The sequence below is a fragment of the Leptidea sinapis genome, chromosome 22 (genome assembly GCF_905404315.1).
Source record: "Leptidea sinapis chromosome 22, ilLepSina1.1, whole genome shotgun sequence".
Taxonomy (NCBI): domain Eukaryota; kingdom Metazoa; phylum Arthropoda; class Insecta; order Lepidoptera; family Pieridae; genus Leptidea; species Leptidea sinapis.
The window spans coordinates 8,924,391-8,950,082 of NC_066286.1; the positions used below are offsets into that span (position 1 = coordinate 8,924,391).

The following is a 25,692-nucleotide window of genomic DNA, read 5'->3' on the forward strand; positions in this document are numbered from 1 at the left end:
TCAGTCATAAAAATTTGTTACTTTCTTTTATACTTTATGATTTTAAAATTCATAATTAGTAGTACAAAACTTAACAGAATATCATGTAAACTGATAAGTTTTTAATCAGCGTAATGTGTAGTAGCGTAACTTAAAGAATGGCCATTAGAAAGTTGAATATACTTTATGCTCTAATCAACATTTGGGCAATCAAATTCGCACAACAAGTGCAATTTCACAAGAAAAACTAAACTAAGGTATTCAAATCGTTATTGACTTGTCAACTAAATAATAAATTAAGCTACAGAAGTATTCTCATCCTGATAGCAATTTAGTTTTTATTTAAATGATATTGATAGATAATATTCTTTAAGTTATGAGAACTTACCAATGAATCTTGAGAGCCAGTCAACAACAACCCGTCATGAAAGGGAGAGAAATCCATATCTGTGACTGTGTCCGAATGAGCGTGAAGTAAAGGCATTGTCTTACTCTTCCTCCCACAATCATCTAAAGGCAGCACTGCCATACTGGAACCTACATGTTCCCAGTTGAATGCCATAAAAGCTGCAGAAGCACAAATATTGTTTCCATATGTCTGATATGAGCCCACTGATATATCTCGTATACATGCTTCAGGTTTTGGCACAATGGGTGCAGCATTTTTATATTTTGAGGCTTTAAAACGCCAAGCCATTTTAGTATAGTATATATGTTAGATCAGTCTTCAATTTGGAATGTTTGCTTGATAAATTTATCTGCAAAATTTAAGAAGTTTTGAGTGTAATATTTTTAGATATAACATTTTAACATTGAACACACAACTGAGTATGATATTTTAGGATATTTCCTAGAACTTATGTTCACAATTAAATTTAAAGACAATTTTAATAATTGAAAGCTTTTGCGTAAATAGGTTGATTTGTAATATAAATGTTTAATATTATCCTACTGTTATTTAATAGACAGACAAAATAGAAATAATATAAAATAGAAAATATTACAACTTTTGTTTTGAACTAGTTCACCGGATTCTTGCCACAGGAAGTGATAAATAAGAAATATTATGTAAAAAATTGTAACACCACAACCATAGCTAAAATTGTTTTATTAACATAGTTCGAACTATACTCACTAATTACTTCCAATTATCAATACCAATAACTATTATTATAAAAGATTTCCGCTAGACACTCCCACTCTAGACGTCGGCCATTTCGATGCGGAATGCTGATCGATTATTTAAAATGTCAAATAATACGATTCATACTTCAACGTCAAAGTTATTCGGCATTGACCAAAGAAAAAGATGACCTAATAAATAGCTCTCACAGTTCACACGGAGCGATTTAGTGTATAAGCTGCTATTTCACTTGATATTTGAAACTTCCGAAAGACTTCCAACAAAATCGAAGCGACAAAAAACAGTCTATAGACTTTTAATAATCAGTCCGATAAACTTTGAAGCCTTTAACTATTTATCATTTCTGCTTTTGTGAACATGTAAATTTCAGTAATATCATCAATAATCATACAGTTACATTATATGTATTATAATAGTTATTACGTATTTGTTTTTATAAAAACATTATTTATTTGTTAATAATTAGTCAAAAGGACTAGTTATTTCAATTGATCATTACGTATTTGGATGCCATTATAAATAGTCAAATTACTCAGAAGTAGAATTACACCAAGTAGGAAAGGCAGGAAGTATCAGCTACAGAGGACAATAATCTTTTCTAATTTTTAGTTGTCTTAGATGTGCGATACAATGACCTTTCCACTAATATCATACTAAATGTATGGGAGTGTTTAAATATCAAAACTTTGGATACTTCTCGTTTGATTTTGAAAAAGATAACATTTTACTGATTATAGGTAACTTATTTTCGATATAAGTTTTTTTTTTATATCTGTAACAGTTAAGGAATAATTACCTTAACGATTACCCCCTTTAGAAAGCTATATTTTATTTATATGTGTGTACTATAAAATTATTTAATTTTTTTTATATTATATTTAAAATGTTAGTAAAATGATGCAGCTGTAAATAGTGAATTATAAAGTAATAACAAGCTTTTTATCTTGCTACTGGCAAAGAGAATTTAAACATTACATTGGCATTACTACTGGCAAATGGTAAAATGTAAAGTTTGATATACATAATTATCTTTTTTTACCTTTATTAATAAATAAGGTTCGACTTGTTTGGATTTTATAATACAAATAATCTTATTTCTTCATATAGGTAGGTAATATTAACACTATTTCCGAATCAGATTTTTTTTTCTACCATATTTGCCATCAATGTTGAATAGTTTTTATATAGAACAGCCTGTACATAGTTCAGTTATTCGAATTCCAGTTATTAATTTTGCAACAATATCCATCTATAATCGATCCATGTAAGTCCGCTGCAACAAATGACATTTGACATGCGACATTTACTTAAAAAATTGGAGGCTGTATGCTCTATGACCCTTAAGTCAGGACAAATTGAATAAAAAATAGTAAAGATTTAAAAAATGTCAATGTCAACGAAATAAGTAGGATCGAATTCGTATTTTGGTTTGGATTTTGAAGAAATATTTATTTAAATTACTGAATTGTAACTGATCTATTAATAATATGTAATAAATACATAATCCAATAATATATAAAGTAGCATGTGAGACGCAAACATATCTCAAATCCATATTAAATTTTACTGTATTCAGTAAAGCGTAACAGTGAACGGAGATGATAATTTATTGCTGAATTTTAATCGTTTCAGCTGATTTCTAATGAAATTTGGTGAACATTATGGAGGATTATAAATTTCTTTTTAAAGTAGTGCTTGTTGGAAACGCAGGTGTTGGTAAAACCTGTTTGGTACGAAGGTTCACACAAGGTCTATTTCCACCAGGTCAAGGTGCTACTATAGGCGTTGACTTTATGATTAAAACTGTAGAAGTAGATGGAGAGAAAGTAAAGGTATGTAATATTTCTATAAATAAGGGAAAATATATTTATAAGCTATACCTTCTTGCAAATTTTGTATTGTAATATTAAAATTTATATCACTATTAAATTACAATATTGGTAACCATCACCAACAATATCATTGTATATATCACTAAATGGGGCAAATTTTCTTTAAATTTAAAATGTTCCTTTATTAAGTAAGTTATGCCAAAATGTACCCACAAATTATTAATCTGGCGGAGAACTTTTAATCTGCAGTATAAGCTTGTACATATTCTTTTGAATCTTATAATAATTGATAAAAAGTGACTGTTGTAGGTACTTGGTTCAGGCTTTTGTGTGTGTATGTATTTTCATTGTTATTGAGATTTCAAATCTCAAAGACCAAATTAATTAATGATGAAAAATATAATTTAAATATACCTAAAGTTTTCATTTGTGTTTACTTTGACCAAATAGTCATATCATATTTTTTTTTTAACTGGCTATAAATAATAGAACCCAGAGTGGTTCTATTATTTATAGTCTAAAAGTTAATATTGATAAAGCTGTCTAGTCTTTCCCACACTTTTTTTATATTTCATTTCACTAGTTTTCATTTACAATTTTAAGCCTTTAATATATATGTGATTACCTCTTTCAAGTTTGAATTTTTATGTTATTTTCTTGAAGGTACCAGATTACAAGGTACCACACCTTGTAATAAGAATGGTAACATTATAATCATGTACTAAAGCTCTATCAACTACAATATTTTTTACCTCCAAATTTGTGCTAAGAGATACTAAGGCCAACCCAATCAATGAATAATTTTTAATGTTACAATTATTTCAGTTACAAATTTGGGACACAGCGGGACAGGAGAGATTCCGCTCGATAACACAGAGTTATTATAGATCAGCACATGCATTGATACTAGTTTATGACATATCTTGCCAGCCGACATTTGACTGTCTGCCGGACTGGTTGCGGGAGATTGAGGAATATGCTAGTAATAAAGTGTTAAGAATATTAGTTGGTAAGTTTCACACAAAAATATGATAAATAAAATTATACAGGCAAATTATACTTAAGTGTACTCTGAACACTTATGGAGTTGAATTTGGCTCAGATTCAAGTTCGGAAAAAAATTAACCTGCATGTCACACTTATATTGTTGCTATTTTACAATCTACTGCTATAATACTACTTCTACCATATAACCATAACCATTGATTGAGCAAATACCACAGCTGTAGACATTTAAAAGAAGCTATAGCTACACAACCCCCCAAACTGTCATGACAACTCATCAGCTTAAACAAACAATGTTTGTATCATGGCGGGTAGGTCATGGTCAGACATCATTAAATTAGCACCTTAATTCTTAATTCCCAGTGTAACAAACAGTCCTAAGTAAGAGCTTGTGTGTTTGAGGATGAAACTAGTATTAGTCCGAGTGGAGTTCGAAAGATCTCTCCGAGGAAACAGGAGAGGTTGCGGTTGGTTCATTCATAAATTTTGGTTACAAATTCACTTGAATTTACTTAAAAGGTGTTGCTTCATTGTATGTTTACTACAGAATTTACACTGTTTAAAAGGCCGTGACACTTATTATCAAGTGTTCTTATTTGTCCTCATATTTTCATAAGAGTAAGTACAATGATGAATGCCTAACTAGTTCATAATTATACAAATGATTTGAGTTTTCTTTAGTGTTAATTCCGCCAATATTTGTCTTTAAACAATTCGACACGTGTTTCGCGTCTACACGAGGCATCCACAGGACGTGTTGTCTCGCAAAAATCTGGCATGAGATCATCAGTGTATCAAGTGAGCCGGAAGCTGCTCTTTTATACCCTCGTCCCATGAAATGACGCGCTGTGATTGGTCGGCTGTTGTGACGTATAACCCCCGGAAAAGATACGCAACAAAGGTGATAGAGATTTAGATTTTGGCGAGACAACACGTCCTGAGGATGCCTCGTGTAGCGGCCTAACACGTGTCGAATTGTTTCAACACAAATTTTAGCGGAATTAACACTAAAGAAAACTCAAATCATTTGTATAGGTAATTATGGATTTCCGAAAAGTAACGCCTACTTCAATAAATTTTCCTAGTTCATTATTGTCCGAGCAACAGGTTGTCGGTTCAGTTTACACTAGGAATATTACACAGTTCTCCATAGCTTTTCTCTCGGGGCCCAAATTGCCCAAGAGAACTTACATTATAGGGTTATTACAGTTACCAGAAACTTTTACTACCACATAGAAGACCTGAAAGGCCAATGATGTGTGACCAATTATGTTTGTCATTGTTTGCATTAGCTATTGGCTTAATATTCAAAATACTAAGGAGTTAATGCCACGTGTGGCCGACTGTTTACGACTTGTCAATCAAAATCAGTTACAGTAACAAAAGATTCGCTAAGTAGGTCCGTTTTCTATCTAGTTGTATCTTGGTTAGAGATGTTGTTCTCTCGAACGTTTTGCTTATATATTAAACCGTTTATTGTTAATCTGTGTCTGTGTTTATGGTTGTTACGAGCGTAAAAAGGCAGGGAGGATGTTAGATCCGTAACAAATACATGTCCATAATAAGCACTTCGCGTTTCGCGGCTCACTGCGTTTTTATGTCACTTTAATACCGGGCGATTTTGGCGCGCGAAGTCAAATTTATTTTAACAAATACAATCTCCCTTATTCATAATGGTCCGCTAACTTTAAACAGCCGCTAGGGAGTGTTTTTTCTCATTCTGACTTAGGTCAATAGAAGAAGACAGACTGAGAATTAGCAATGCTTTAAGTTAGCAAACTATTATGAATAAGGGGGTAATATCATACTGTTATAATTGTTATAACAATAGCAACTTACTAAATATTGGGTATGACTCCGAAAAAAAAAACAAATATTCTGCGCACATTATTAAAAAATAAGACCAGAAATCGAATGAGGTCGTGGGGATTTCGTCGTTAAGTCAAATGTCTTACCCGGTATTTCGTGCGTGTTGAAAAAATTCAGACAATCTACTTACTCGATAGCCAAAGAGATAATGCCTACCCTTCGGGTAGATAAATGTTATTGTTTCCATGCATATCTTAATATATATAAATGACGTGTCACGTTGTTTGTCCGCCATTCACTCCTAAACTAATGACCGGATTTAAATGAGTATGATAGGATAGTTTTTATTTCGATTTGGGACCTATAATAATTATTATTTCCAATATTTGTTTTGTATGAACATTGTTTCTATGAGAGAATTTAGTGACGCACGGTTTGACAGTTCCGCTGTGAAACAATTTCATTATAACAACAGAGAGAATTTTTACGAAATAATTCTTGACGTTTTGAAATATTATTGGAAAATTCCTATTTTAGTATTTTTTTTACTATCTACAAACAACGTCTGTCGGGTCGGTCAGCTAATATATATATATAAAAAATCTTCTAATTACAGGTAACAAAACAGACAGAGAAGATAGGGAAATACCACGGCATATCGGTGAGGATTTTGCTCAGCGGCATGGAATGTATTTTCTGGAAACATCGGCAAAAGAAGCTGAGAATGTTGAACGATTGTTCATGGAGATTGCTGTGGAATTGATGGAGGTTAGCTCAATTATTTTACGGTTTCAGCTTGCAGTTTTCAGTTTCAGAACTTTGCATGTACTTCACCATTGGGAGGCTCCTTTGCACCGGATGCCGGCTAGATTATGGGTACCACAACGGCGCCTATTTCTGCCGTGAAGCAGTAATGCATACGCATTACTGTGTTTCGGTCGAAGGGCGCCGTAGCTAGTGAAATTACTGGGCAAATGAGACTTGACATCGTATGTGCCAAGGTGACGAGCGCAGTTGTAGTGCTGTTCAGAATTTATGGGCTTTTCAATCATCCTGAGATTCTTGAAAAATATCAATAATTCTGAGCGGCACTACAACTGCGCTCGTCACCTTGAGAGGTAATATATTAAGTCTCATTTGCCCAGTAATTTCACTAGCTATGGCGCCCTTCAGACCGAAACACAGCCAAGATTGAAACATTGAATACAGTATTATTTTCTTATTATACCTGAAACAATTTACATGTTGTAAGAGTAGTAGGGATTCGCCGGTTCTGGCTCACAGTAGTGGGGATTCGCCGGTTCTGCCTCCCCGGTTCTGGCTCACTTGTTCGTGATGCGTACTAAAAAAAAAAAGTTTGGTGTCAAACTGGGGGTTTTGATGTATTTCCGAGCGATTGCGCTGATTGCGTTTTTCGATATCTCTTATAGTTACAAAGTTAGCTTTTTAAGTTAAACAGAACCATACTCATTACTAATCAGTAGTAATTAACCTAATGATTGGTGAGCGACTCAATGTCGATTCTTTGAAAGTGATAGATGTAATTAGTAAATTACCTCTCACATTCGTTACTACGATTAAAACGACAGTTTTGTTCTGTGTTTATTATTAAGTTAACAGATGATATAAATAAAGTATATAATAAAACATCGTTGCAGATTGTATCATTTTAAAAATATTTGATGAAATCATTCAAACTCTTCTTATTAAACTTAAAGTATAGATGCATTAAACAAAACTCGCAACACATATGCTGCGGTAAATAAATTCTTTTCTCTTGTAGTATTGTAGATATACATTCTGCAATTGCTTTGTAAAAACCTCAGCTGGAATCCCTGAGCTGGACGATCATATGAAATGAAGTATTGTCCAATACCCTGCTCACCAATGTGTGTTGCAACCCAGTGAGAGCCTGGCTTATTTTCACTATCTACATTGCTGACAATATAACAGGGCGTTACAACTTATATCGACAATCGGTTTGCTGCGTAAACATTATTTTGAATACTGAGATCAATTTTCTTCAAATAATTCTGTATCTCGATTGTATTCATATTACCTTAGAATAATGTATTTAAAAGTTATTGGATTACAACTTACAATAAAACAAAACATCACTTTAAGTACATATTTAATTTCAAAATTATAAGGCAATATAGTAGTAAGTTTAACTAAAACTAATACACACCCTTACAAACGATCAAACATAAACATAACTGCGGTAATCTACTGAAATATTATGATTTTTATCAATTTTATTGTATAAGAGCATAGTCAAAACGAACTTTGATTTTTTTTTGAAGTTTTTCTCCATCCAATTCGGACATGATTTAACCATTCGTGCTTGAAATATGAAATGATATAAAAAAATGATATGATATCTATTTGAGGAAGCTCTTCGATTGCTTACAATTTTTTATGTTTATTTTATTCTGCACACTGATTTTTTTCAAGAAAAAACTTCAAAGCGTACCTATGTAACAAACATATAATAATAATAAAGATATCAAATCATTTTTGATAGAGTTCAAAAACATTTCTGGTGATTGTAATGTTTGTAATTTGTAAGATTTACTTACTCTTAATTTAATATGAAATTATTCGATTACAAAAAGCTGATTCATTAACTGTGACGTTTCTTTAAGTACTATATAATTGCATTACGTTATTTTTACAGATGTTACTTGTAAAACGATTTGAATAATATCTTTTCCGTTGTTCATGCATTAAATTATATTGAAAAAGTAATTGATATTATTCCACAAACGTAAGAAAAATACCCACAAGGCATTCACAAAAACTATAAAATTAAATAATCGTAAAATTCAACTGACATGTTGATTCGATGAAATTATTTTCATTCAGTTTAGACAAACTTGTCAAATATTTGAAGTAAGAACAATTTCAAACTTTAAGGCTAAATTTTCCAAATAATAATGATTTTTTAGCTTTCTTTTTATTCATAATAATCAATATTATATACATTAATTTTGTGTAACTTTGTTTTCACATAACATGTAGGTATAACATATAAGAATAATAGTACCATGGTACAAGTAGTTAAATACATGTTTTCATATATACATTTCAATTAAATAAGTTTAATATTAGCGGCTATAGCTTTCAAATAATTAATATATTTTTAATTCTATCATTTTTGTCGATGTATTTTCTTTTCGTCCTAGTATTTATAGTTATATTTCAGAAAACAGAATCTAGATCTTATAACCAAATCCTTTTCCAGAAACTAAAGGGAGGTTAGGTTAAGTTAGAATATAAATACATATGAGCCCGGCCTGCGTCCGGGCTCATATGTATTTACCAATTATTAACCATTATTTATAGTAATATTTCAGAAAACAAAATCTAAATGAGATTAAAGATTATAGGTATACCAAGCTAAAATAATAATCATTGAAACTATAAATATCATCTTCTACCCACATATATTTTTAGTACACTTGGTAAATGTTTCTTTCTGAGTATGAGTGAAAATATTATGGTGAGTATGTTTAGGAATAAAAGCGTTATGATAAAGAACAGTAGGAGTTTAAATATATTTACATTAATGATGATATTGAAAAAAGAGTAAATGTAAAATTGTACAAGATTTAATTGCCAAGATAGAATTCCATAGTTTATCTATTTTAAAATGAAAATTTGGTTCCAGTTCAATTACGAAAAACTAAATTGTTCTTCAATAAACCTATTTAGTTGGGATTTTATATATTGAAAATTTGTAAAACTCTAATGCGATGACTTTCACTAGTTAAATAAGTTTCGAAATAAATTATAATTATTGTACACTGATACTGATAGTTTAATATATAAAAAATTTACACAGATATAAAACCTGATTTACATTTGCGTTTCAAAACCTCTGACTGCAGAAAAAATTTTTTTGCTACCCAAAAGTCAATAAAAGGAAGTACGGCACGATAATTATAAAGATGAAAACCAAGTTAACATATTTAATGAATTCCTAGGACTTAGATCTAAACGTATGTATTAGATGTTGTGGGAAAATACTCATTCAAATTTAATAAAAGTGTTACTAAGTAAGTATATGAAAATGGAAAATTATAAGATATGCCTATTTGAAAATAAGAATGAATATTGTTCAATGCATAGATTTAAGTCAATAAAGCATAATATTTTCACTCAACGAATAAATAAATCTAGTTTGTCATACCAAACGGTATATCTAAGCAAATTATATTGATACCTTAGCTTGGAGTCATCATAAAATAAAATAAATATAATATAAGTTTTAAGGTTGATTTTTTTTTAAAGAATAGATTAGATATATAACTTGTGGAGTAAGTTATGATGTAGGTACTGTATATTGTTTTATTTATATTTTTTTATATTTAAATATAATCAATAAATGGTAGTAACAATAAATCGTCTCATTATAAAAAATTAATAGAATTTTAAAATTCAAACAAAGCGCATAGTTACAAAATTACATAGATTTAATTAATACAAACATGCATAATCATGCTACCTTCATCTGATTTCGAAAAGATTTTTATAAATTAATGAATACCTCAAATATTTAAATAACAATGGAAAATATTGAAAAAAAGTAAATATAAAATTGCACTGTATGATTTAATTGCCAAGATAAAATTCCATAGTTTATCTATTTTAAAATGAAAATTGGTTGCAGTTCAATTACAAAACACTAAATTGTTCCTCAATAAACATATTTATTTGGTATATATTTCTAAAACTCTAATACGATGACTTTTACTATAACTATATGTTCAATTAGTTTCGAAATATATTAAAATTATTGTACACTGATACTTATACTTTAATATATAAATTTTTAAAGTGATATAAAACCTGATTTACATTTGCGTTTCGAAACATCTGACAATGCAGAAAAAATATTTTGGTATCTAAAACTCAATAATAAGAAGTTAGGCTATTTTAAAGATGGAACAAAGTTAACATATTTAATGAATTCCTAGGACTTAGATCTAAATATATACGTAAGATGTTGCGGGAAAATGCAACTCCAAATTTTATAAGTGTTACTAAGTAAGTATATGAAAATGAATAATGCCTATTTAAAAATAAGAATGAATATTGTTCAATGCATAGACTTAAGTCAATAAAGCATAATATTTTCACTCAACGAATAAATAAATCTAGACGGTATATTTAAGCAAATTATATTTATACCTTAGCTTGGAGTCATCATGAAATAAAATAAATTTTATATAAGTTTTAAGTTTGAATTATTTTTTTGAAAAGAATGAGAGTAGATACATCTTTTATTTAGATATATAACTTGTGGAGTAAGTTATGATGTGGGTACTGTATATTGTTTTACTTATAAATTGTTCTATTTCAATATAATCAATAAATGGTAGTTTAACAATAAATCGTCTCATTATATTATATGAAACCTTTTTGTAGTAGAGGGTGCATTGTGTGTGGGTGTGGAATATCAGTTTTCGTAAATAATTTTATAATATTTTTGAATGATGACAGTGACACAAATTGTATCTCAACCATGTCAATTCGTTTCAAGATATAACTACCTGATCTCTATAATATGTTTGGCCGAAGAAAAATCTTGAACTAATACTGAAAATAATTAATGACCCGATGAGGAAATATGATGGTCGAATTGTTGATATATTCGCGAAAGGAAGTAATCACAGAAACTAAAGTGTATTTTATTTATCTCAAAATTTGTTACATTAAGAAAATGACAAAGAGCTTTATCACTTAACTCAAGTTACATATTTCATAAATCAAAGTTCGTTTTGACTAAGCTCTTATACAATAAAATTGATAAAAATCATAATATTTCAGTAGATTACCGCAGTTATGTTTATGTTTGATCGTTTGTAAGGGTGTGTATTAGTTTTAGTTAAACTTACTACTATATTGCCTTATAATTTTGAAATTAAATATGTACTTAAAGTGATGTTTTGTTTTATTGTAAGTTGTAATCCAATAACTTTTAAATACATTATTCTAAGGTAATATGAATACAATCGAGATACAGAATTATTTGAAGAAAATTGATCTCAGTATTCAAAATAATGTTTACGCAGCAAACCGATTGTCGATATAAGTTGTAACGCCCTGTTATATTGTCAGCAATGTAGATAGTGAAAATAAGCCAGGCTCTCACTGGGTTGCAACACACATTGGTGAGCAGGGTATTGGACAATACTTCATTTCATATGATCGTCCAGCTCAGGGATTCCAGCTGAGGTTTTTACAAAGCAATTGCAGAATGTATATCTACAATACTACAAGAGAAAAGAATTTATTTACCGCAGCATATGTGTTGCGAGTTTTGTTTAATGCATCTATACTTTAAGTTTAATAAGAAGAGTTTGAATGATTTCATCAAATATTTTTAAAATGATACAATCTGCAACGATGTTTTATTATATACTTTATTTATATCATCTGTTAACTTAATAATAAACACAGAACAAAACTGTCGTTTTAATCGTAGTAACGAATGTGAGAGGTAATTTACTAATTACATCTATCACTTTCAAAGAATCGACATTGAGTCGCTCACCAATCATTAGGTTAATTACTACTGATTAGTAATGAGTATGGTTCTGTTTAACTTAAAAAGCTAACTTTGTAACTATAAGAGATATCGAAAAACGGATCAGCGCAATCGCTCGGAAATACATCAAAACCCCCAGTTTGACACCAAACTTTTTTTTAGTACGCATCACGAACAAGTGAGCCAGAACCGGGGAGGCAGAACCGGCGAATCCCCACTACTGTGAGCCAGAACCGGCGAATCCCTACTACTTGTAAGATTATAATGGACATTGATAATATAACATAAATAAGACATTTATTGTGTTAGTTATAACTTAATATAATTTTGTAAAAGAAGTGAAAACTAGGGAGAGGAGACAGGCATTTCACGGAGGTTGCGCAGGTGAATTTAGGAGGTATAAAATTATATAAGGATATGTTCATTAAAAGGCAACTAAAGAACTAATGGTCCACATTTCCATCACCTAGTACACATAGGCACACAGAGAATGGTCAATAATTCTAAGTTTGACTAAAAATGTTGGAGTGCAATTGTGGTTTAATTAATATGAATGAGGCCATACATGAGGAGATACAGTAACGCATACGACGCTTAAAAAAGACGCGCGGTCTAATAGACCGCGCCGTACAAAATATATAACGTCAATACGCGCTACGGCGCTAACGCAGACGACGCTCACTTTAGTCCAAAGAGTATAATAATATATAGGGAAAAGAGAGCGCTCTCTACGCATTATGAGCTGTATATTTGAAAACTAGCGCCATCTGGAGATTGGCCCCGAAAATAACTATTATAAGCTCCAAATTATAAAATTAATTTTTAAAGTTGTGACTCTCTCTTTAATGTAGGTATTACAATTTTTTACCATGTTGAATATGCGCGTAGAGATAGTTATTTGATTTTGCCACTACATAGAACATAAAGGATAGATTTAGTAGTGTAAATATGCAAAATGGAACACGAGAGCTACATGCATGCGCAAACGCTAGAAGTAGCCGCCATTTTATGAACAGTGGGCACTTGGGCAGAGACACAAAAAGAAAAGTTGAAAGGTTTCAAAGCGAGTGACAGCTGATAAAGCTTTCATTTTTGGGCCAACTAACAGATGGCACTACAGTCTTCTGAAAACGTCACTTTAAGGCGTCTGTCCCACCCCTGCTTTATTCTGCTAGTGTTTGACGTGTATCATGGCGCATGATGTATGAACATTGATATATCTATGTTGATATACCGTGCGCTTATTTCGATATAGTTTTAGAACTGAATGTTTAATATGAAACAGTCCTTTTAATAATCTTTCTGAAAGAATAGGATGAACCCAATATTCTCTATTTCTTCTTCTTTTTTTATATCTCAAGTACGAAATAATACACCGCAATCTCTGTACTTCCATTCGTGTACATCCCTACAGTTCTGCTGACAAAATGACCGAAAGTATACGTCGTGTGCGTTGAGTCTGTAATATCTGCCAAAGACATTTTGCGAGCATTTTTTGTGTGCCGCAGACTCGATAGGACAATAAGTGTGTCATCTAAGATAGGCCTTATGCATACACTCGTGTTTTACTACTCAGATACACTAACGACTGGGCACAGAGTTCGCTGTTTGTATATGGATACCTTTGGAATATTCAATATATTGTGTATTATTTCAGCAAGCCAAATGCAAGGAGCTACCAAAATACGACGGCAGCTTAGGACCTATCAACGGCAAGTCGTCATCCATTGGAGAAAGCGCGTGTTGTTCTAGATCGTAAATATTACGAATTTATCTCGCTATAGGCCTACTTTACGTTAATTGACATTATTATTTGGCATAAATAAATTACGTGATACGTTGTTTGTCCGCGATGGACTCCTAAATTAAAGAACGGATTTTAATGGGATTACTTCATCGAGTGCAGTTTGGTCCAACTTGAGAGATAGGATAGTTTTTATTTCGATTTGGGACCCATAATTATTTTTATTTTCAATATTTAATTTGCATGGACATATTTTCTATGAGAGAATTTAATGACGCACGGTTTGACACAATCTCATTATAACAACAGGGAGCATTTTTTACGAAATAATTCTTATTCTTGATGTTTTGAAATATTTTTGGCAAATTCCTATAAAAGAGTATTTTTTTTTATTATCTACAGAACAACGTCTGTGGCGGTAGCTAGTATTTATATATTATATAAACATGTCGGAATCACCTAGAACGGACTTAATTCGGACCGAAACACCGAAATTTGTTGCATATACCTCTATTACAATCAATTCCAAATGTCTATGCGCGTTATGTACGGCATAAGTTAGTACAAAAAAGTCATTTAAAATATGCTACAAGGTGGTCACCTACTATTTTTGGGAAAGGGTTTTAATAACATTACAATGGGTTAGCCACAAGTTACTTTAAGTGGTAAAATAATGTGTTTTAAAAAAATCCTTTTCAAATTTCGAGACACGGCGCCAATACCATTTTATTGTCATGTGGCCGCTGTGTGACGTGACTTGGACTGATTTAATTACTTAATTAAACTAACCAAACTCTCACCAAACTATCTTTGAAGTATATCCTTTTCAATAAAAAAAGAATCATCGAAATCGGTTGGCGCGATATGGAGATAATCGTAAATTTATCATCCATTTTGCTATACGTATATATAGCAAATTTAAGACTTTTATGGTTTTCTCATGGAGGCCATTGTCAGATCTGGACCAAATTACAACGGGAAGTACCAACTTTCAAATAAAAAAAGAATTATCAAAATCGTTTCACCCAGTCGAAAGTTTTGAGGTAACAAACATAATAAAAAGACATACCGACGAATTGAGAACCTCCTTTTTTGAAGTTAAAAATTGGTTCGGTTAAAAATTGAAATAATTTGTAAAATGATGAAGCTGTGATTGTTGATTAAAGAGCAATTACTTGCCACCCCTTTTCATTTAAGCTCAACCTTTTCTGAAGTGGTCTGTCTGAAATTCCTGAAAAATGTTGTAATATTTTTAAGTATTTCTAGCATTGACGTAATTTTGTATTTGTTATTCAGTATATTGAAAAGTCAACGTGTTTGACAAACAAATAAACATTACTTATTAAAGTTTGACTAGTGATTTTAGGTCGTAGGTAATTCATATTTTGCAATATTATTGCGTTATTGAGGTTTTTTTATTCAATTTAATTTATTAATACATAATACGCGTTATAATGCCATTCGTTTTAGCTGAAGAGCCAGAGAATACACTGCATTTGCTCGTCAACATTCTTTAAAAGGATCTTAAGTTTTCGCATTCCAGTACTTAGGCGAACCTGTCATCGCTCAAATAAAGCGTAGTGTAAAATTTTCGTAATAAGTTACCGCTACCCGTGCCAATAAAGAAACAAATCTAAAAAGGCGGCGATACAGATCGGTCTGACAGCGAAATAGGGATCGCAGATAGGTGATGTTAAATGTGCGAGTGAGAGCGAATCATTCGTGGCCGCCATTTTAGATGGGTTTAGTGCACGGGTTATACTTTTAACAGACCAGACCAGTCTCGTGCCAGAATTTGGTGAGTCAAGATGCCTCGTGTAGAGGCGCGTGTCGGATTAATTCAAGACAAATATTAGCGGAATTTACACTCGACATAACTGAAAAAATTTAGATAGGTCAAAGTCAAAATATTTTATTGACATAAAATCAAAAGATTGCTCGTCAACGTCAATCACAAAAAATACATTTCAGATACATACATATTAATTACACAAAAGTTTAAACATATACATATTTTTAAAATAAAGCAAACCAGTCAAACAATACAAGGCTGAACCATGAAATCCATAAAAAAAAACAACTATAATACTATTCAATTCCATATTGAAATATCGTTTACATAATCTTCAATACTGTAATAAGCTTTCGACATACTGCGTTTAACAAAAGATTTAAATTTATTTAATGATAATTCAGATACTATGGATAATTATGGATTTCCGCAAAATAACGCCTATTCAATAAATTGTCTTATACTGATACGCCCTGCCCTTTACAGTGTAGTGCTATTCAGGGTTCTTGAACCCAAAATTCTCAGCAGCATCCCAATTGCGCTCGTCACTTTGAGACTTTCTAAGAGTTATTCACTAGCTATGTCCTTCAAACCGAATTACAATAATGTTTCCACATTACTGCTTGACGGCAAAAATGGCGCCACGAATGAAGTTCAACGCTGTTATATTTAAAAATTTAAAGAAACTTGCCATTTTAGAGCTGATAACAGCTGTGGGTATACTCAAAACTAATACTCGAAATAAAGTCCCAATATTGACACTTTCAAAATGTAACGGCCATTTGCAATGCAATGTCAAAATAGTTTCACTGTACACTCACAGTGGCGCTTCAGTGCTGCACATTAAGTAGATTTTTAACTATAAAGGGACATCAATTCCATCATTTATATTATGAATATTATAACTAGCAGTTTCCCGTTGCATTCGCAACTAAAGGTTATATATAAAATGTTTAAGTAGGGAAAATATAGAGAGTTGTCATACTGACACGTTCAGGGCAAGCCTGTCAGCCATTAAGTTTGCATAGCGACATCCCATTCTGCACGGACGCACGCCAAGAAAGTGAAGATATTACTAGGAAGGTCAGTGTCTTCCATTGAAAGCTGCAAGACATAATTTATCCTATATTTAATGAGATTATATCGCTAATTGTTAGTTTAATATTTTGTATGAGTGATATCAGAGAAATTTATAATTTTATTTGATAATTAATAATAATTTAAATAATTATTTTGATCAATTTAAATCAGATGTAGAATTTGTAGGTAATATTTTAGTAGATGCATAGAAATTGGAAATGTTACTACCACAAAACATAATTTTTGAATGAGAATATGAAAAAATAGTTTTATTGGATTAAACAATATAGAGAAACTGAAATTAATATCAATTCAAAAGCCCTTACATAGACTTAGATTGTTTTTGAATGCAATAAGCCGCGTGTAATTAACACTAAACTGACTAACTTTTATCTACAAAAGAAAGATATTTCTGATGGCTAAAAATGTCTTACGGCCGTTTTCAATAACCTATCTATCCTTAGTTTAACTTACTAGAGGTAGACAAATCTACCCTTTTACGCTTACTTACATTTCAATAACCTATCGACATAAAGCATTGGTATAACTATATTGGGCATAACTATGGATAGATAAGATCTTGTCATTAACCGGCCGTTCCCAATATTCAGTCTATCTCTAACTTGAGATAAAAATCGTAACTATCGTTGAATTTTCTGTCCCAATAAACCTATCGACGGTAACTTACCTTATCCGTGCACGCTGTCTGTCAATGGGACGACGTATAGCTTACCAGCGATATAAAGTTTGTATGGCAATTGCAATTCACGCGTCCCAATATATGGCGATAAGAATGACTTATCGCCTATATTGGGACAGCTTCAGATTATTGACAGCTAATTACTGACAGTAGAAGGTAGTAATTTATCTATATCTATAGATAGTATATTGGGAACGGCCGTAAATGGTGACAGCAATGTATCCGTAACTAGAGATACGTTATTGAAAACATCCGTTAATAGGTAATGTGTTTTATATACATAAGTATATAAAAATAATTTTAAAAGATTAAATTATTGTATTTTCTTTAAATTACAGTATCTTTTTATTCTGTTTGTTCTAGAAAATTCATTCAAGATGTTGATATACCTACGAATGATCTCGATGTTAGCATTAATGTTTTTGTTTGTATATAGTTAGCTTGTTGTGAGTTTGAATAAGAGTGCAGCACGGACGAGTAAAAAAAGAAGGACTCCGTGTCACCTTACATAACAGTGAAGCACCAAAACAAGCCGGTAAACGTGTATATACATAGCCCCACGCACACACTTACACTAATAAAAGCCAAAAAAATTGTGTAACTGGTATCCTCCGTAACCGCACACACACTAGCATAACGGTGCTTCACTTGCTAATATCACAGCGCGAGAGTTCTTTTTTTACTCGTCCGTGCAGTGCAATAGATTTTTTTTTGTTACCAAATATTTAATTATTATGAAGTTCAATGTGCAATTCTGACGATTTTATATATTTTTTTTTAAGGAAATTGATTGTGCTTTTAATGTACTTTTTTAAATATTTATTAGGGTGTTAGTATAAGGTACTTGTTATCAATTTTAGTACGTTATTAACTTTTTCACACATTAATTCTTGTCATTTTTTCAATAAGTATTCTTATAATATAATCTGTATATATAGCGAAGTTACTCTTCACAATGAGTATAAGAAAAACAAAACAAATATATTCATACAAATTAAATTTGAAAACAATTTTTTTAACGATGCGGGACTCGAACCCGCGACCTCTCGCGTTCCGTGCGAACGCTCTTCTTACTTTTTAAAAATAACAAATTGTTTAGATTTAGTTTAGCGACATCTCAAGTCAATTTCCTAATATGCAATTATTGGGGTTGAGCAGGTTATCAACTGTAAAGTAGATCCTGTAGATGAAGCCACAACCTGAGAGTTGAACATGACATACCAAGATTTATGAACCTAACTTCACTCGAACGGTTGGCTCAGTGAAAGAGCGGTCGCGGTTTCTAGTCCCGCATCGTTCATAAATTTTATTTTCAAATGTAATTTGTGTTATTACAATTATATTTATAATACTTCTTACAGGTATTGTTAATAGACTAATTTTTTCGTCAATTGACTGTATTTAATAGTTGTAGTTTAGTTTGTAAGATGATTTAACATTCCATTGTTATTTACGTTTGAAGTTTGACTGTGTTAGTCCTACACTATATTATATATCGCTGACTTTATGCAATGTTTCTATCTAAAACTTTCATTGTTTAATTAATTTTCATCTTTAATAGCTTTTAGTAAGACTTGTTTTGGTTTGACTCTTATTTCTATAGCCATTTTATACGCCAGTATCATGATAAAACTTAATTTACCCGGCGACTTTGTCAAACGGCCTTTCCCAATATTCAGTCTATCTCTTACTTGAGATAAAAATCGTAACTATCGTTGACTTTTCTGTCCCAATAAACTTATCGACGGTAACTCACCTTATCCGTGCACGCTGTCTGTCAATAGGACGACATATAGCTTACCAGCGATATAAAGTTTGTATGAAAATTGCAATTCACGCGTCCTATTATAAGGCGATAAGAATGACTTATCGGGTATATTAGGACAGCTTCAAATTATTGACAGCTAATTACTGACAGTAGAAGGTAGTAATTTATCTCTATCTGTAGATATTATATTGGGAACGGCCGTTAAAGTCCAGTTTTATCGTACTCTATTTCCTATAGACATAGATTATCCAAAATTTGGGGATACAAGCAAAGGTACATTGAGAAGCTTAAGGTATTACTTTAGAGAATTAGTAACTGTAGAATTATTTAGTAGTATTATATAGATGTTATTACCAGGAAATGTTAAACATACTTTTTTCTAATTTATTTTCTAGACGAGATAGAGAATTAAAAAGTTTATTTCTGGCCAGTGTTTGAGGAAAACAAAATATTGAGTCAAATAGTTCCAATATCTGCTAACTCCATGCGAAACGAGTTTTGAGTTCAACAGTTATCACAGTCAATTGTAGGGTGCAGAGACATTTTACTTTACAGAGACTTTTTATGTGGAGGTGGCGGCGTTTTCTAATAATTTTATTTATATTATATTATATAATAATAATAATAAAACATTTATTTTCAGGCATTTTACCCATAAATCTACAAACAATCTTAACTTAAATTACATTATACTTTGATTTTAATTAAATTACAGATAAAAAAGAAAAGTTAATATATTACGTCATAATTACAATTAAAAAAGAAAATAATTAAATTATAGAAGTAAAAATTATACAATTAATATAGTCGAATACAATTCAATGTTAATTTAATTTAATTTCTTACATTATTAAAAAAATATAATAAATATTATAATAATTATATTTATATACAGGCTGTATAAAAATGTTATTGTTTATTTTCACAATAGTTTCTTGTCGATTCTTCTCAACAATAGCAGCGTTACGAATGAGTGTATATAGTGTAAAACAAAATTATTGGCTATTCAAAAGTCTTTTCCGTTCCGGGAAACTTTTACGCAGCGTTCTGTCAAAGCGTATTATTTTACGTGTATTAATAGATTGCTTATAATTAGGATTTTTGTGAATGTATCTGAAACCTATTTAAACAAGCTATATGACCATGCAAAATAAATCATCTTATAAACAAAATGAGGCTTAGAACTTGGCGAGGGAATAGTGTGCCGTACGGCACTCTCGATTTTGGTGTATCTGAAAAATCTGAAACAGAAAAGAAGAAAATAGTTACATAGCTTTATGGCTTATATTCTCTCGCATGTCGTAGTCGTCTTTTTTATTCTGATTTCATCATCTCAGCGGTTATTATGAAAGGCCTAAGAAATTGTATATTAAGCTATTTTCTTCTCCCTTTTATTTTATGTTTTTTTAATGATAAAAAGGGATGAGACGAGCAGGACGTTCAGCTGATGATAGTTGATACACCCTGCCCAATACAATGCAGTGCCGCTCTTGAAAGACCAAACCATTCTGAGCGGCACTACAATTGCGCTCGTCACCTTGAGACAGGATGTTAAGTCTCATTTGCCCAGTAATTTCACTAGCTACGGCGCCCTTCAGATCGAAACACAGTAATGTTTGCACATTACTGCTTCACGGCAGATATTGGCGCCGTTATGGTACCCATAATCTAGCCGGCATCCTGTGCAAAGGAGCCTCGATCAGTCATATCTGTCGCGATCACTGAACCGAATAATTTGCGGCATATTCATTCGGGCTTTAAAGGACCGCATAGAGGTTATTTGAAGAAACGTTACCAAAATTCACAGTCTGTAAAACTATCTATAGTTCTTTTCACATGTATAAGTACAGTTAGCGGATATTGGAAATATAATTTATAATATTAAATGTTATTATTACTCAATTTGAGAATTCAATAAATTTTACTATTGTTAATTTAAATTTAGGTTAGGTTTTTTTGTATAAAACTTTAACTTGTTGTGCTGCTTTAAATGCTTTTACTTAGCATAATATCCTAACAGAATTATTATTAATTGTTTCAAACATATAAGGTATATTACGTACTTTTTTTTAAAATAATAATATGTTATGTTACTTATACGGCTTACAGTTAGTCGTAAATTAAAGACTAATATAAGGGGTCGTTTATTAATCATTTGAGGTTTTAATTTGATCGTACTTTTACAATGGTAGCTCGAAAAATTATTTATAGTGAGACTATCGACCCCCCTCTCCTCTATAACTCACGTTGTTAATCAGCGATCCCTGAGAATGGTTATGAAAAACCAAAACGCTTGTCATAAGCTTTTATACTGTGAATAGATTTCGATACCTCAGTTCCAACGTGTAACAAGTCTGAAATTCTGTAAGTTTGAGATAAGTATGAGAAATTGTTCCATAATCGATAACCCACCATTAATTATTATCACAGAGAAACAAGTCGATAAGTGAATGTAGTTTAGTTGTTACTTCTAATAGTTCTCAAACCACTGACCTGTATAAATACCACTGGACAGGCTGTTTCATATGTTTGACAGCAATTTTTTGTGCCTATTTGAAGTGCCACCCGCGAGCGTCCAGAGAACAAATTTTTGACGTATAATACAAAGGGCTGCGAAGGAACGTATAATACTCTGGAGTATTTTTGCATTTTGAATTAATTTCGTTCGTTTTCCGTGTTATTTATACTTTTAGAATCAACATAATATAATACACAATTATTTTTTGTAAATAGTTTCCCACCATCACTAGTTTTAGTAGCGCAGACTCTCGCTACATGGCCAACAGCGCCAAAATGGCGAATATCGAACAGGCACAAAAGCACTTTGACAGCCGCCAGTTGTATATAGTAGAGGTCAGTGTTTCAGTAACAACTCGAGTTGGTTTCTTTTGGAACCCTTTTCTGAATTGTTACTCTTTGGCACTGAGGTATGGATTGAAAATGTACCTACAGGGTACTTGTCAAAGTGTATCCAAAATTTATTGGAATTGAGGAATGTTGTACACTCCACTTATAGGCTAACTCTACGTGCATAATAGGTGTTATAGACATTATTTGTGTACAACTTAAAGCTTAAGATAAATTTGACAAATATAACAAAAATAAAGCCCCTAGCAAAGAGCTGATAAAAAATTAATTAGGTACTTACGTAATAAACAAGGAAACAAAAGAAAAAAATCAATAAATACGAACAATGACTAACCTTTGCAATACTTTTACAAAGTTTTACAAATTAATAACTGATTAATCCGCTATGTGTAGGTGCAGTCGATGTCTATTGAAACTTGTTGAAACACACGGCCCAACTATGGCACGGTGATTTGTCCTTACCTTCCCTAGTGTGTTGTTATTTAAATTTTTGAGTTAAATAAAAATTTTGAATACATTTTGAACAGTGAGCCCAAATTAAGCAATTATTCTCTTGCCAATTGTTGTGTTTGCGTTGTTGTGAATCTAATTGTAATTTATTTTTAAGTAGTTTGTAATTTCTTGTCGTCCTATTGATGTTTTGGTCTGGAGCTGTTTCAAATATATTTCTGTTATACATTGTCTCCTAGGGGTTTAGGTAGAGGGACCTCCATTGAGCGCGAATCACATAATTACCACATATCATAATCTTAGTAAGTTTTGGCCTATCTTTCAATCCCTGTATACAAAAATTAGTACAGCCGTTCTGGAGTTCATTGAAATATACACACGTCATGATATAGATTTGTAATTGCCATATAATTGGTAGTTTACTCGAAAGTAACTAAAGTTAAAAAAAAATTAAAAAGTAATTATTTCCTCAACTCAATTAATAGAAAAAAAAACTATAGAGACTCCTGTTCGGGCGGCAAATCGCCATACCGCGCATCATTATTTTTTATGAGCATTTTCAAACATAAAACAAAAGCATTTGAACTACATTTGGTTAATGATGATACGACAAATGTCATCCACGAGAGTTATATCAGCCATACCATTATTTTGTAGCATTAAAAGGTCAATAACCTTAATTCGCTTTGTTACGCGACCGAAGCTTTGAATTTCGATAAATTATTGCAACCAGTTTTCGAAACTTTCGAATCGTTTCATGAGGTTACACTGTTTATTTTTGCTTATTAACTATTTAAATAGGCCGCTGTACAAGGCGTCAATCAGTTTTATTATAGCTAGTATATCGATCTTTATTGTTGCAAGGTTTTGAGGTTATGTAGTGGCCTATAAATCAAATTAGTTGACTGTACTGTTATACTGGTGCAATTTTATTGATTACTAAGATGTGTGAGTTGTGTTGGTTGTGAATTGTTATATTGTTTATTCGTTACTATATAAATGTCATAATTCATCTGTGTGTTTATAAGACTTTGCTGAGACTTAACTCACGTTGAACTCAGCTGAACGTGATAAAACGCAAGTATGGCTTTTGTGGCTGTGTTAATTAAGCTAAGCATAATTTCAGAAGTCAATTGACTATTAAAACGTAATCAAAGATTACGCTAAGCTCACACTCAGCTAAGTGTGACGTAAGTAAAGTCTGAGCAAAGTCCAAGTACGCCTTATAGATCAGATCTCAGTCTAAGACTCCCAGATGAATGAATCGCTTATCTTAGTAGCAGTACAACTAACTTTAATGGTCCTAGCATTTTTGCACAAAAGTGATGCAAAATATTGGTCTGTATTGAGCACCAAGTGTTTGACATCTGTTTAGTCCTTCTACAGTATGATTTGCCTGAATACAATCTATGGTAAATAAATTATAGTAAATATTTATTAGTATTTTCTTTGATTAACGCGACTGTTACACATTTAAATAAAACACTTTTCAAAGGATTAAAGCGTGTGTAATTGAAACCGGATTTTTACAATAAGTTATTTTCTATTATTATTTTATTTTACCCGACATTTTGTGACCTTTTCAGAGCATGAATTGTAAGGGAAAAAAGTAGGTTTATATAAGATATTAAAAAAATTTAACTTTTAAGCAAAAACGTACGGTAAAAATTCTTTTTAAATTACACGCATTTTAATCCTTTGAAAAGTGTTTTATTTACTATGATAATATTAAATAATTCAGAAAAAGCGCCTCTGGCAAATTGCTTAATTTGACATATTAAAATATTTAACTTCATTGGTCACTTATTTATGAGGCAAAATTCGTAGCGCTTTTATAGCAAGCATAATTCTGTGTAACTTCTTTGTAATAGATGCGTCAGGTCTACTACACTACGACTGGATTTAGTTCTCGACCGACGGTCACCGCTGACGTCGGTCGATCGTAGCGCGTAACCGTACCCGCTGACCATGTTTCGTTTAGTGTTCAGCTGACAGCAAACTTGATTACGCGAAGAAAAATGAATCCATTTTTTATCGCTTTATATAAAGACGTAGAAGATATCATGTTTACCCAATTATTATAGAGAATCAAATTTAAAGATAAATTTTCGGAAAATATTCGAAATTGCCAGAAGATGATTTTTTGTTTACAATGTTATTCACGCGCTTACGGTTGGTCGCTCGGTGAGCGTCGCACTGAAGGCACTAATTTGTCGCCATAGCTCGTCAGCGGACCGACGTACGACGAGCTCGACTGACGATTCTCGTCAGCGCGACGTAGTTCTACGCGCGTAGCAATTAATCAGCGCTGAACTGAACGTGATCATATATTTTCATTGTTATACGCTACGCATGACCGAGGTCAGCGCTGACTGTCGTTCGAGCACTAAATGCAGTCTTAATGTGCGAACAAGATTCGCTTTATGTTCGTGCAATAATTGTATTCCTGTCTCTGCTTGGATCAGAAAATTAAAATATTTTAATGTACATAACATAAAAATAACTATTTGGGATTAAAAAGTGTGTAATTACTAATAACTGAGTTTGAAAATTTATCATTTGTTAAATAACATAATTTCCTAAAAACTTTCTTTACTGGAAGATGAGGAAGTCTTGTGGTTTTCTTTGTGTGATGTTACAGTAAAGCAGTTTTGGTATACCTATCTTTTATAAGTTATGTTTGGTGCTATTATGTAATAATTTAATTTGGTTAACACAAATATTTTACTTATTTTCAAAGTGTCTTAATAATAATTTAACACCGCATCTACCTGTGTACTTGTCTATAGCCCTTAAGCTTGGAGAAAACGCTCGAGTCTTATTAAGTAATATAAATTGACATTTATGTACTCTAAATTTAATTTTCATTCGTCGATATATAAGTATATTCTAAGTGACTTTGTTTCTAATAGGTTGACAAGAAAAAAAATTGATATTTTTTTTTGTGAAAAATATACGTGGAATTAAA

At 31.7% G+C, this 25,692-nt stretch overlaps 2 protein-coding genes across 2 annotated transcripts in view; one reads left to right on the forward strand and one right to left on the reverse strand.

The window, feature by feature from the left end:
* Nucleotides 1-1,212, reverse strand: part of LOC126970787 (coronin-7) — a 49,643-nt gene extending 48,431 nt beyond the window's left edge. Inside the window, exons 1-2 of the mRNA XM_050816878.1 lie at nt 1,115-1,212; nt 368-737 (exon numbers count right to left, since the gene is read on the reverse strand). Coding sequence (XP_050672835.1) covers nt 368-676 — 309 coding nt within the window. The 5' untranslated portion in view covers nt 677-737; nt 1,115-1,212. The remainder of the gene's footprint in view (nt 1-367; nt 738-1,114) is intronic.
* Nucleotides 1,213-2,541: 1,329 nt separating this feature from the next.
* Nucleotides 2,542-25,692, forward strand: LOC126970887 (ras-related protein Rab-30). Its single transcript, XM_050817038.1, has 5 exons — nt 2,542-2,650; nt 2,756-2,955; nt 3,781-3,964; nt 6,386-6,537; nt 13,980-25,692. Exons 2-5 carry the CDS (start codon nt 2,785-2,787, stop codon nt 14,079-14,081), a joined length of 609 nt encoding a protein of 202 aa, XP_050672995.1. The 5' UTR covers nt 2,542-2,650; nt 2,756-2,784; the 3' UTR covers nt 14,082-25,692.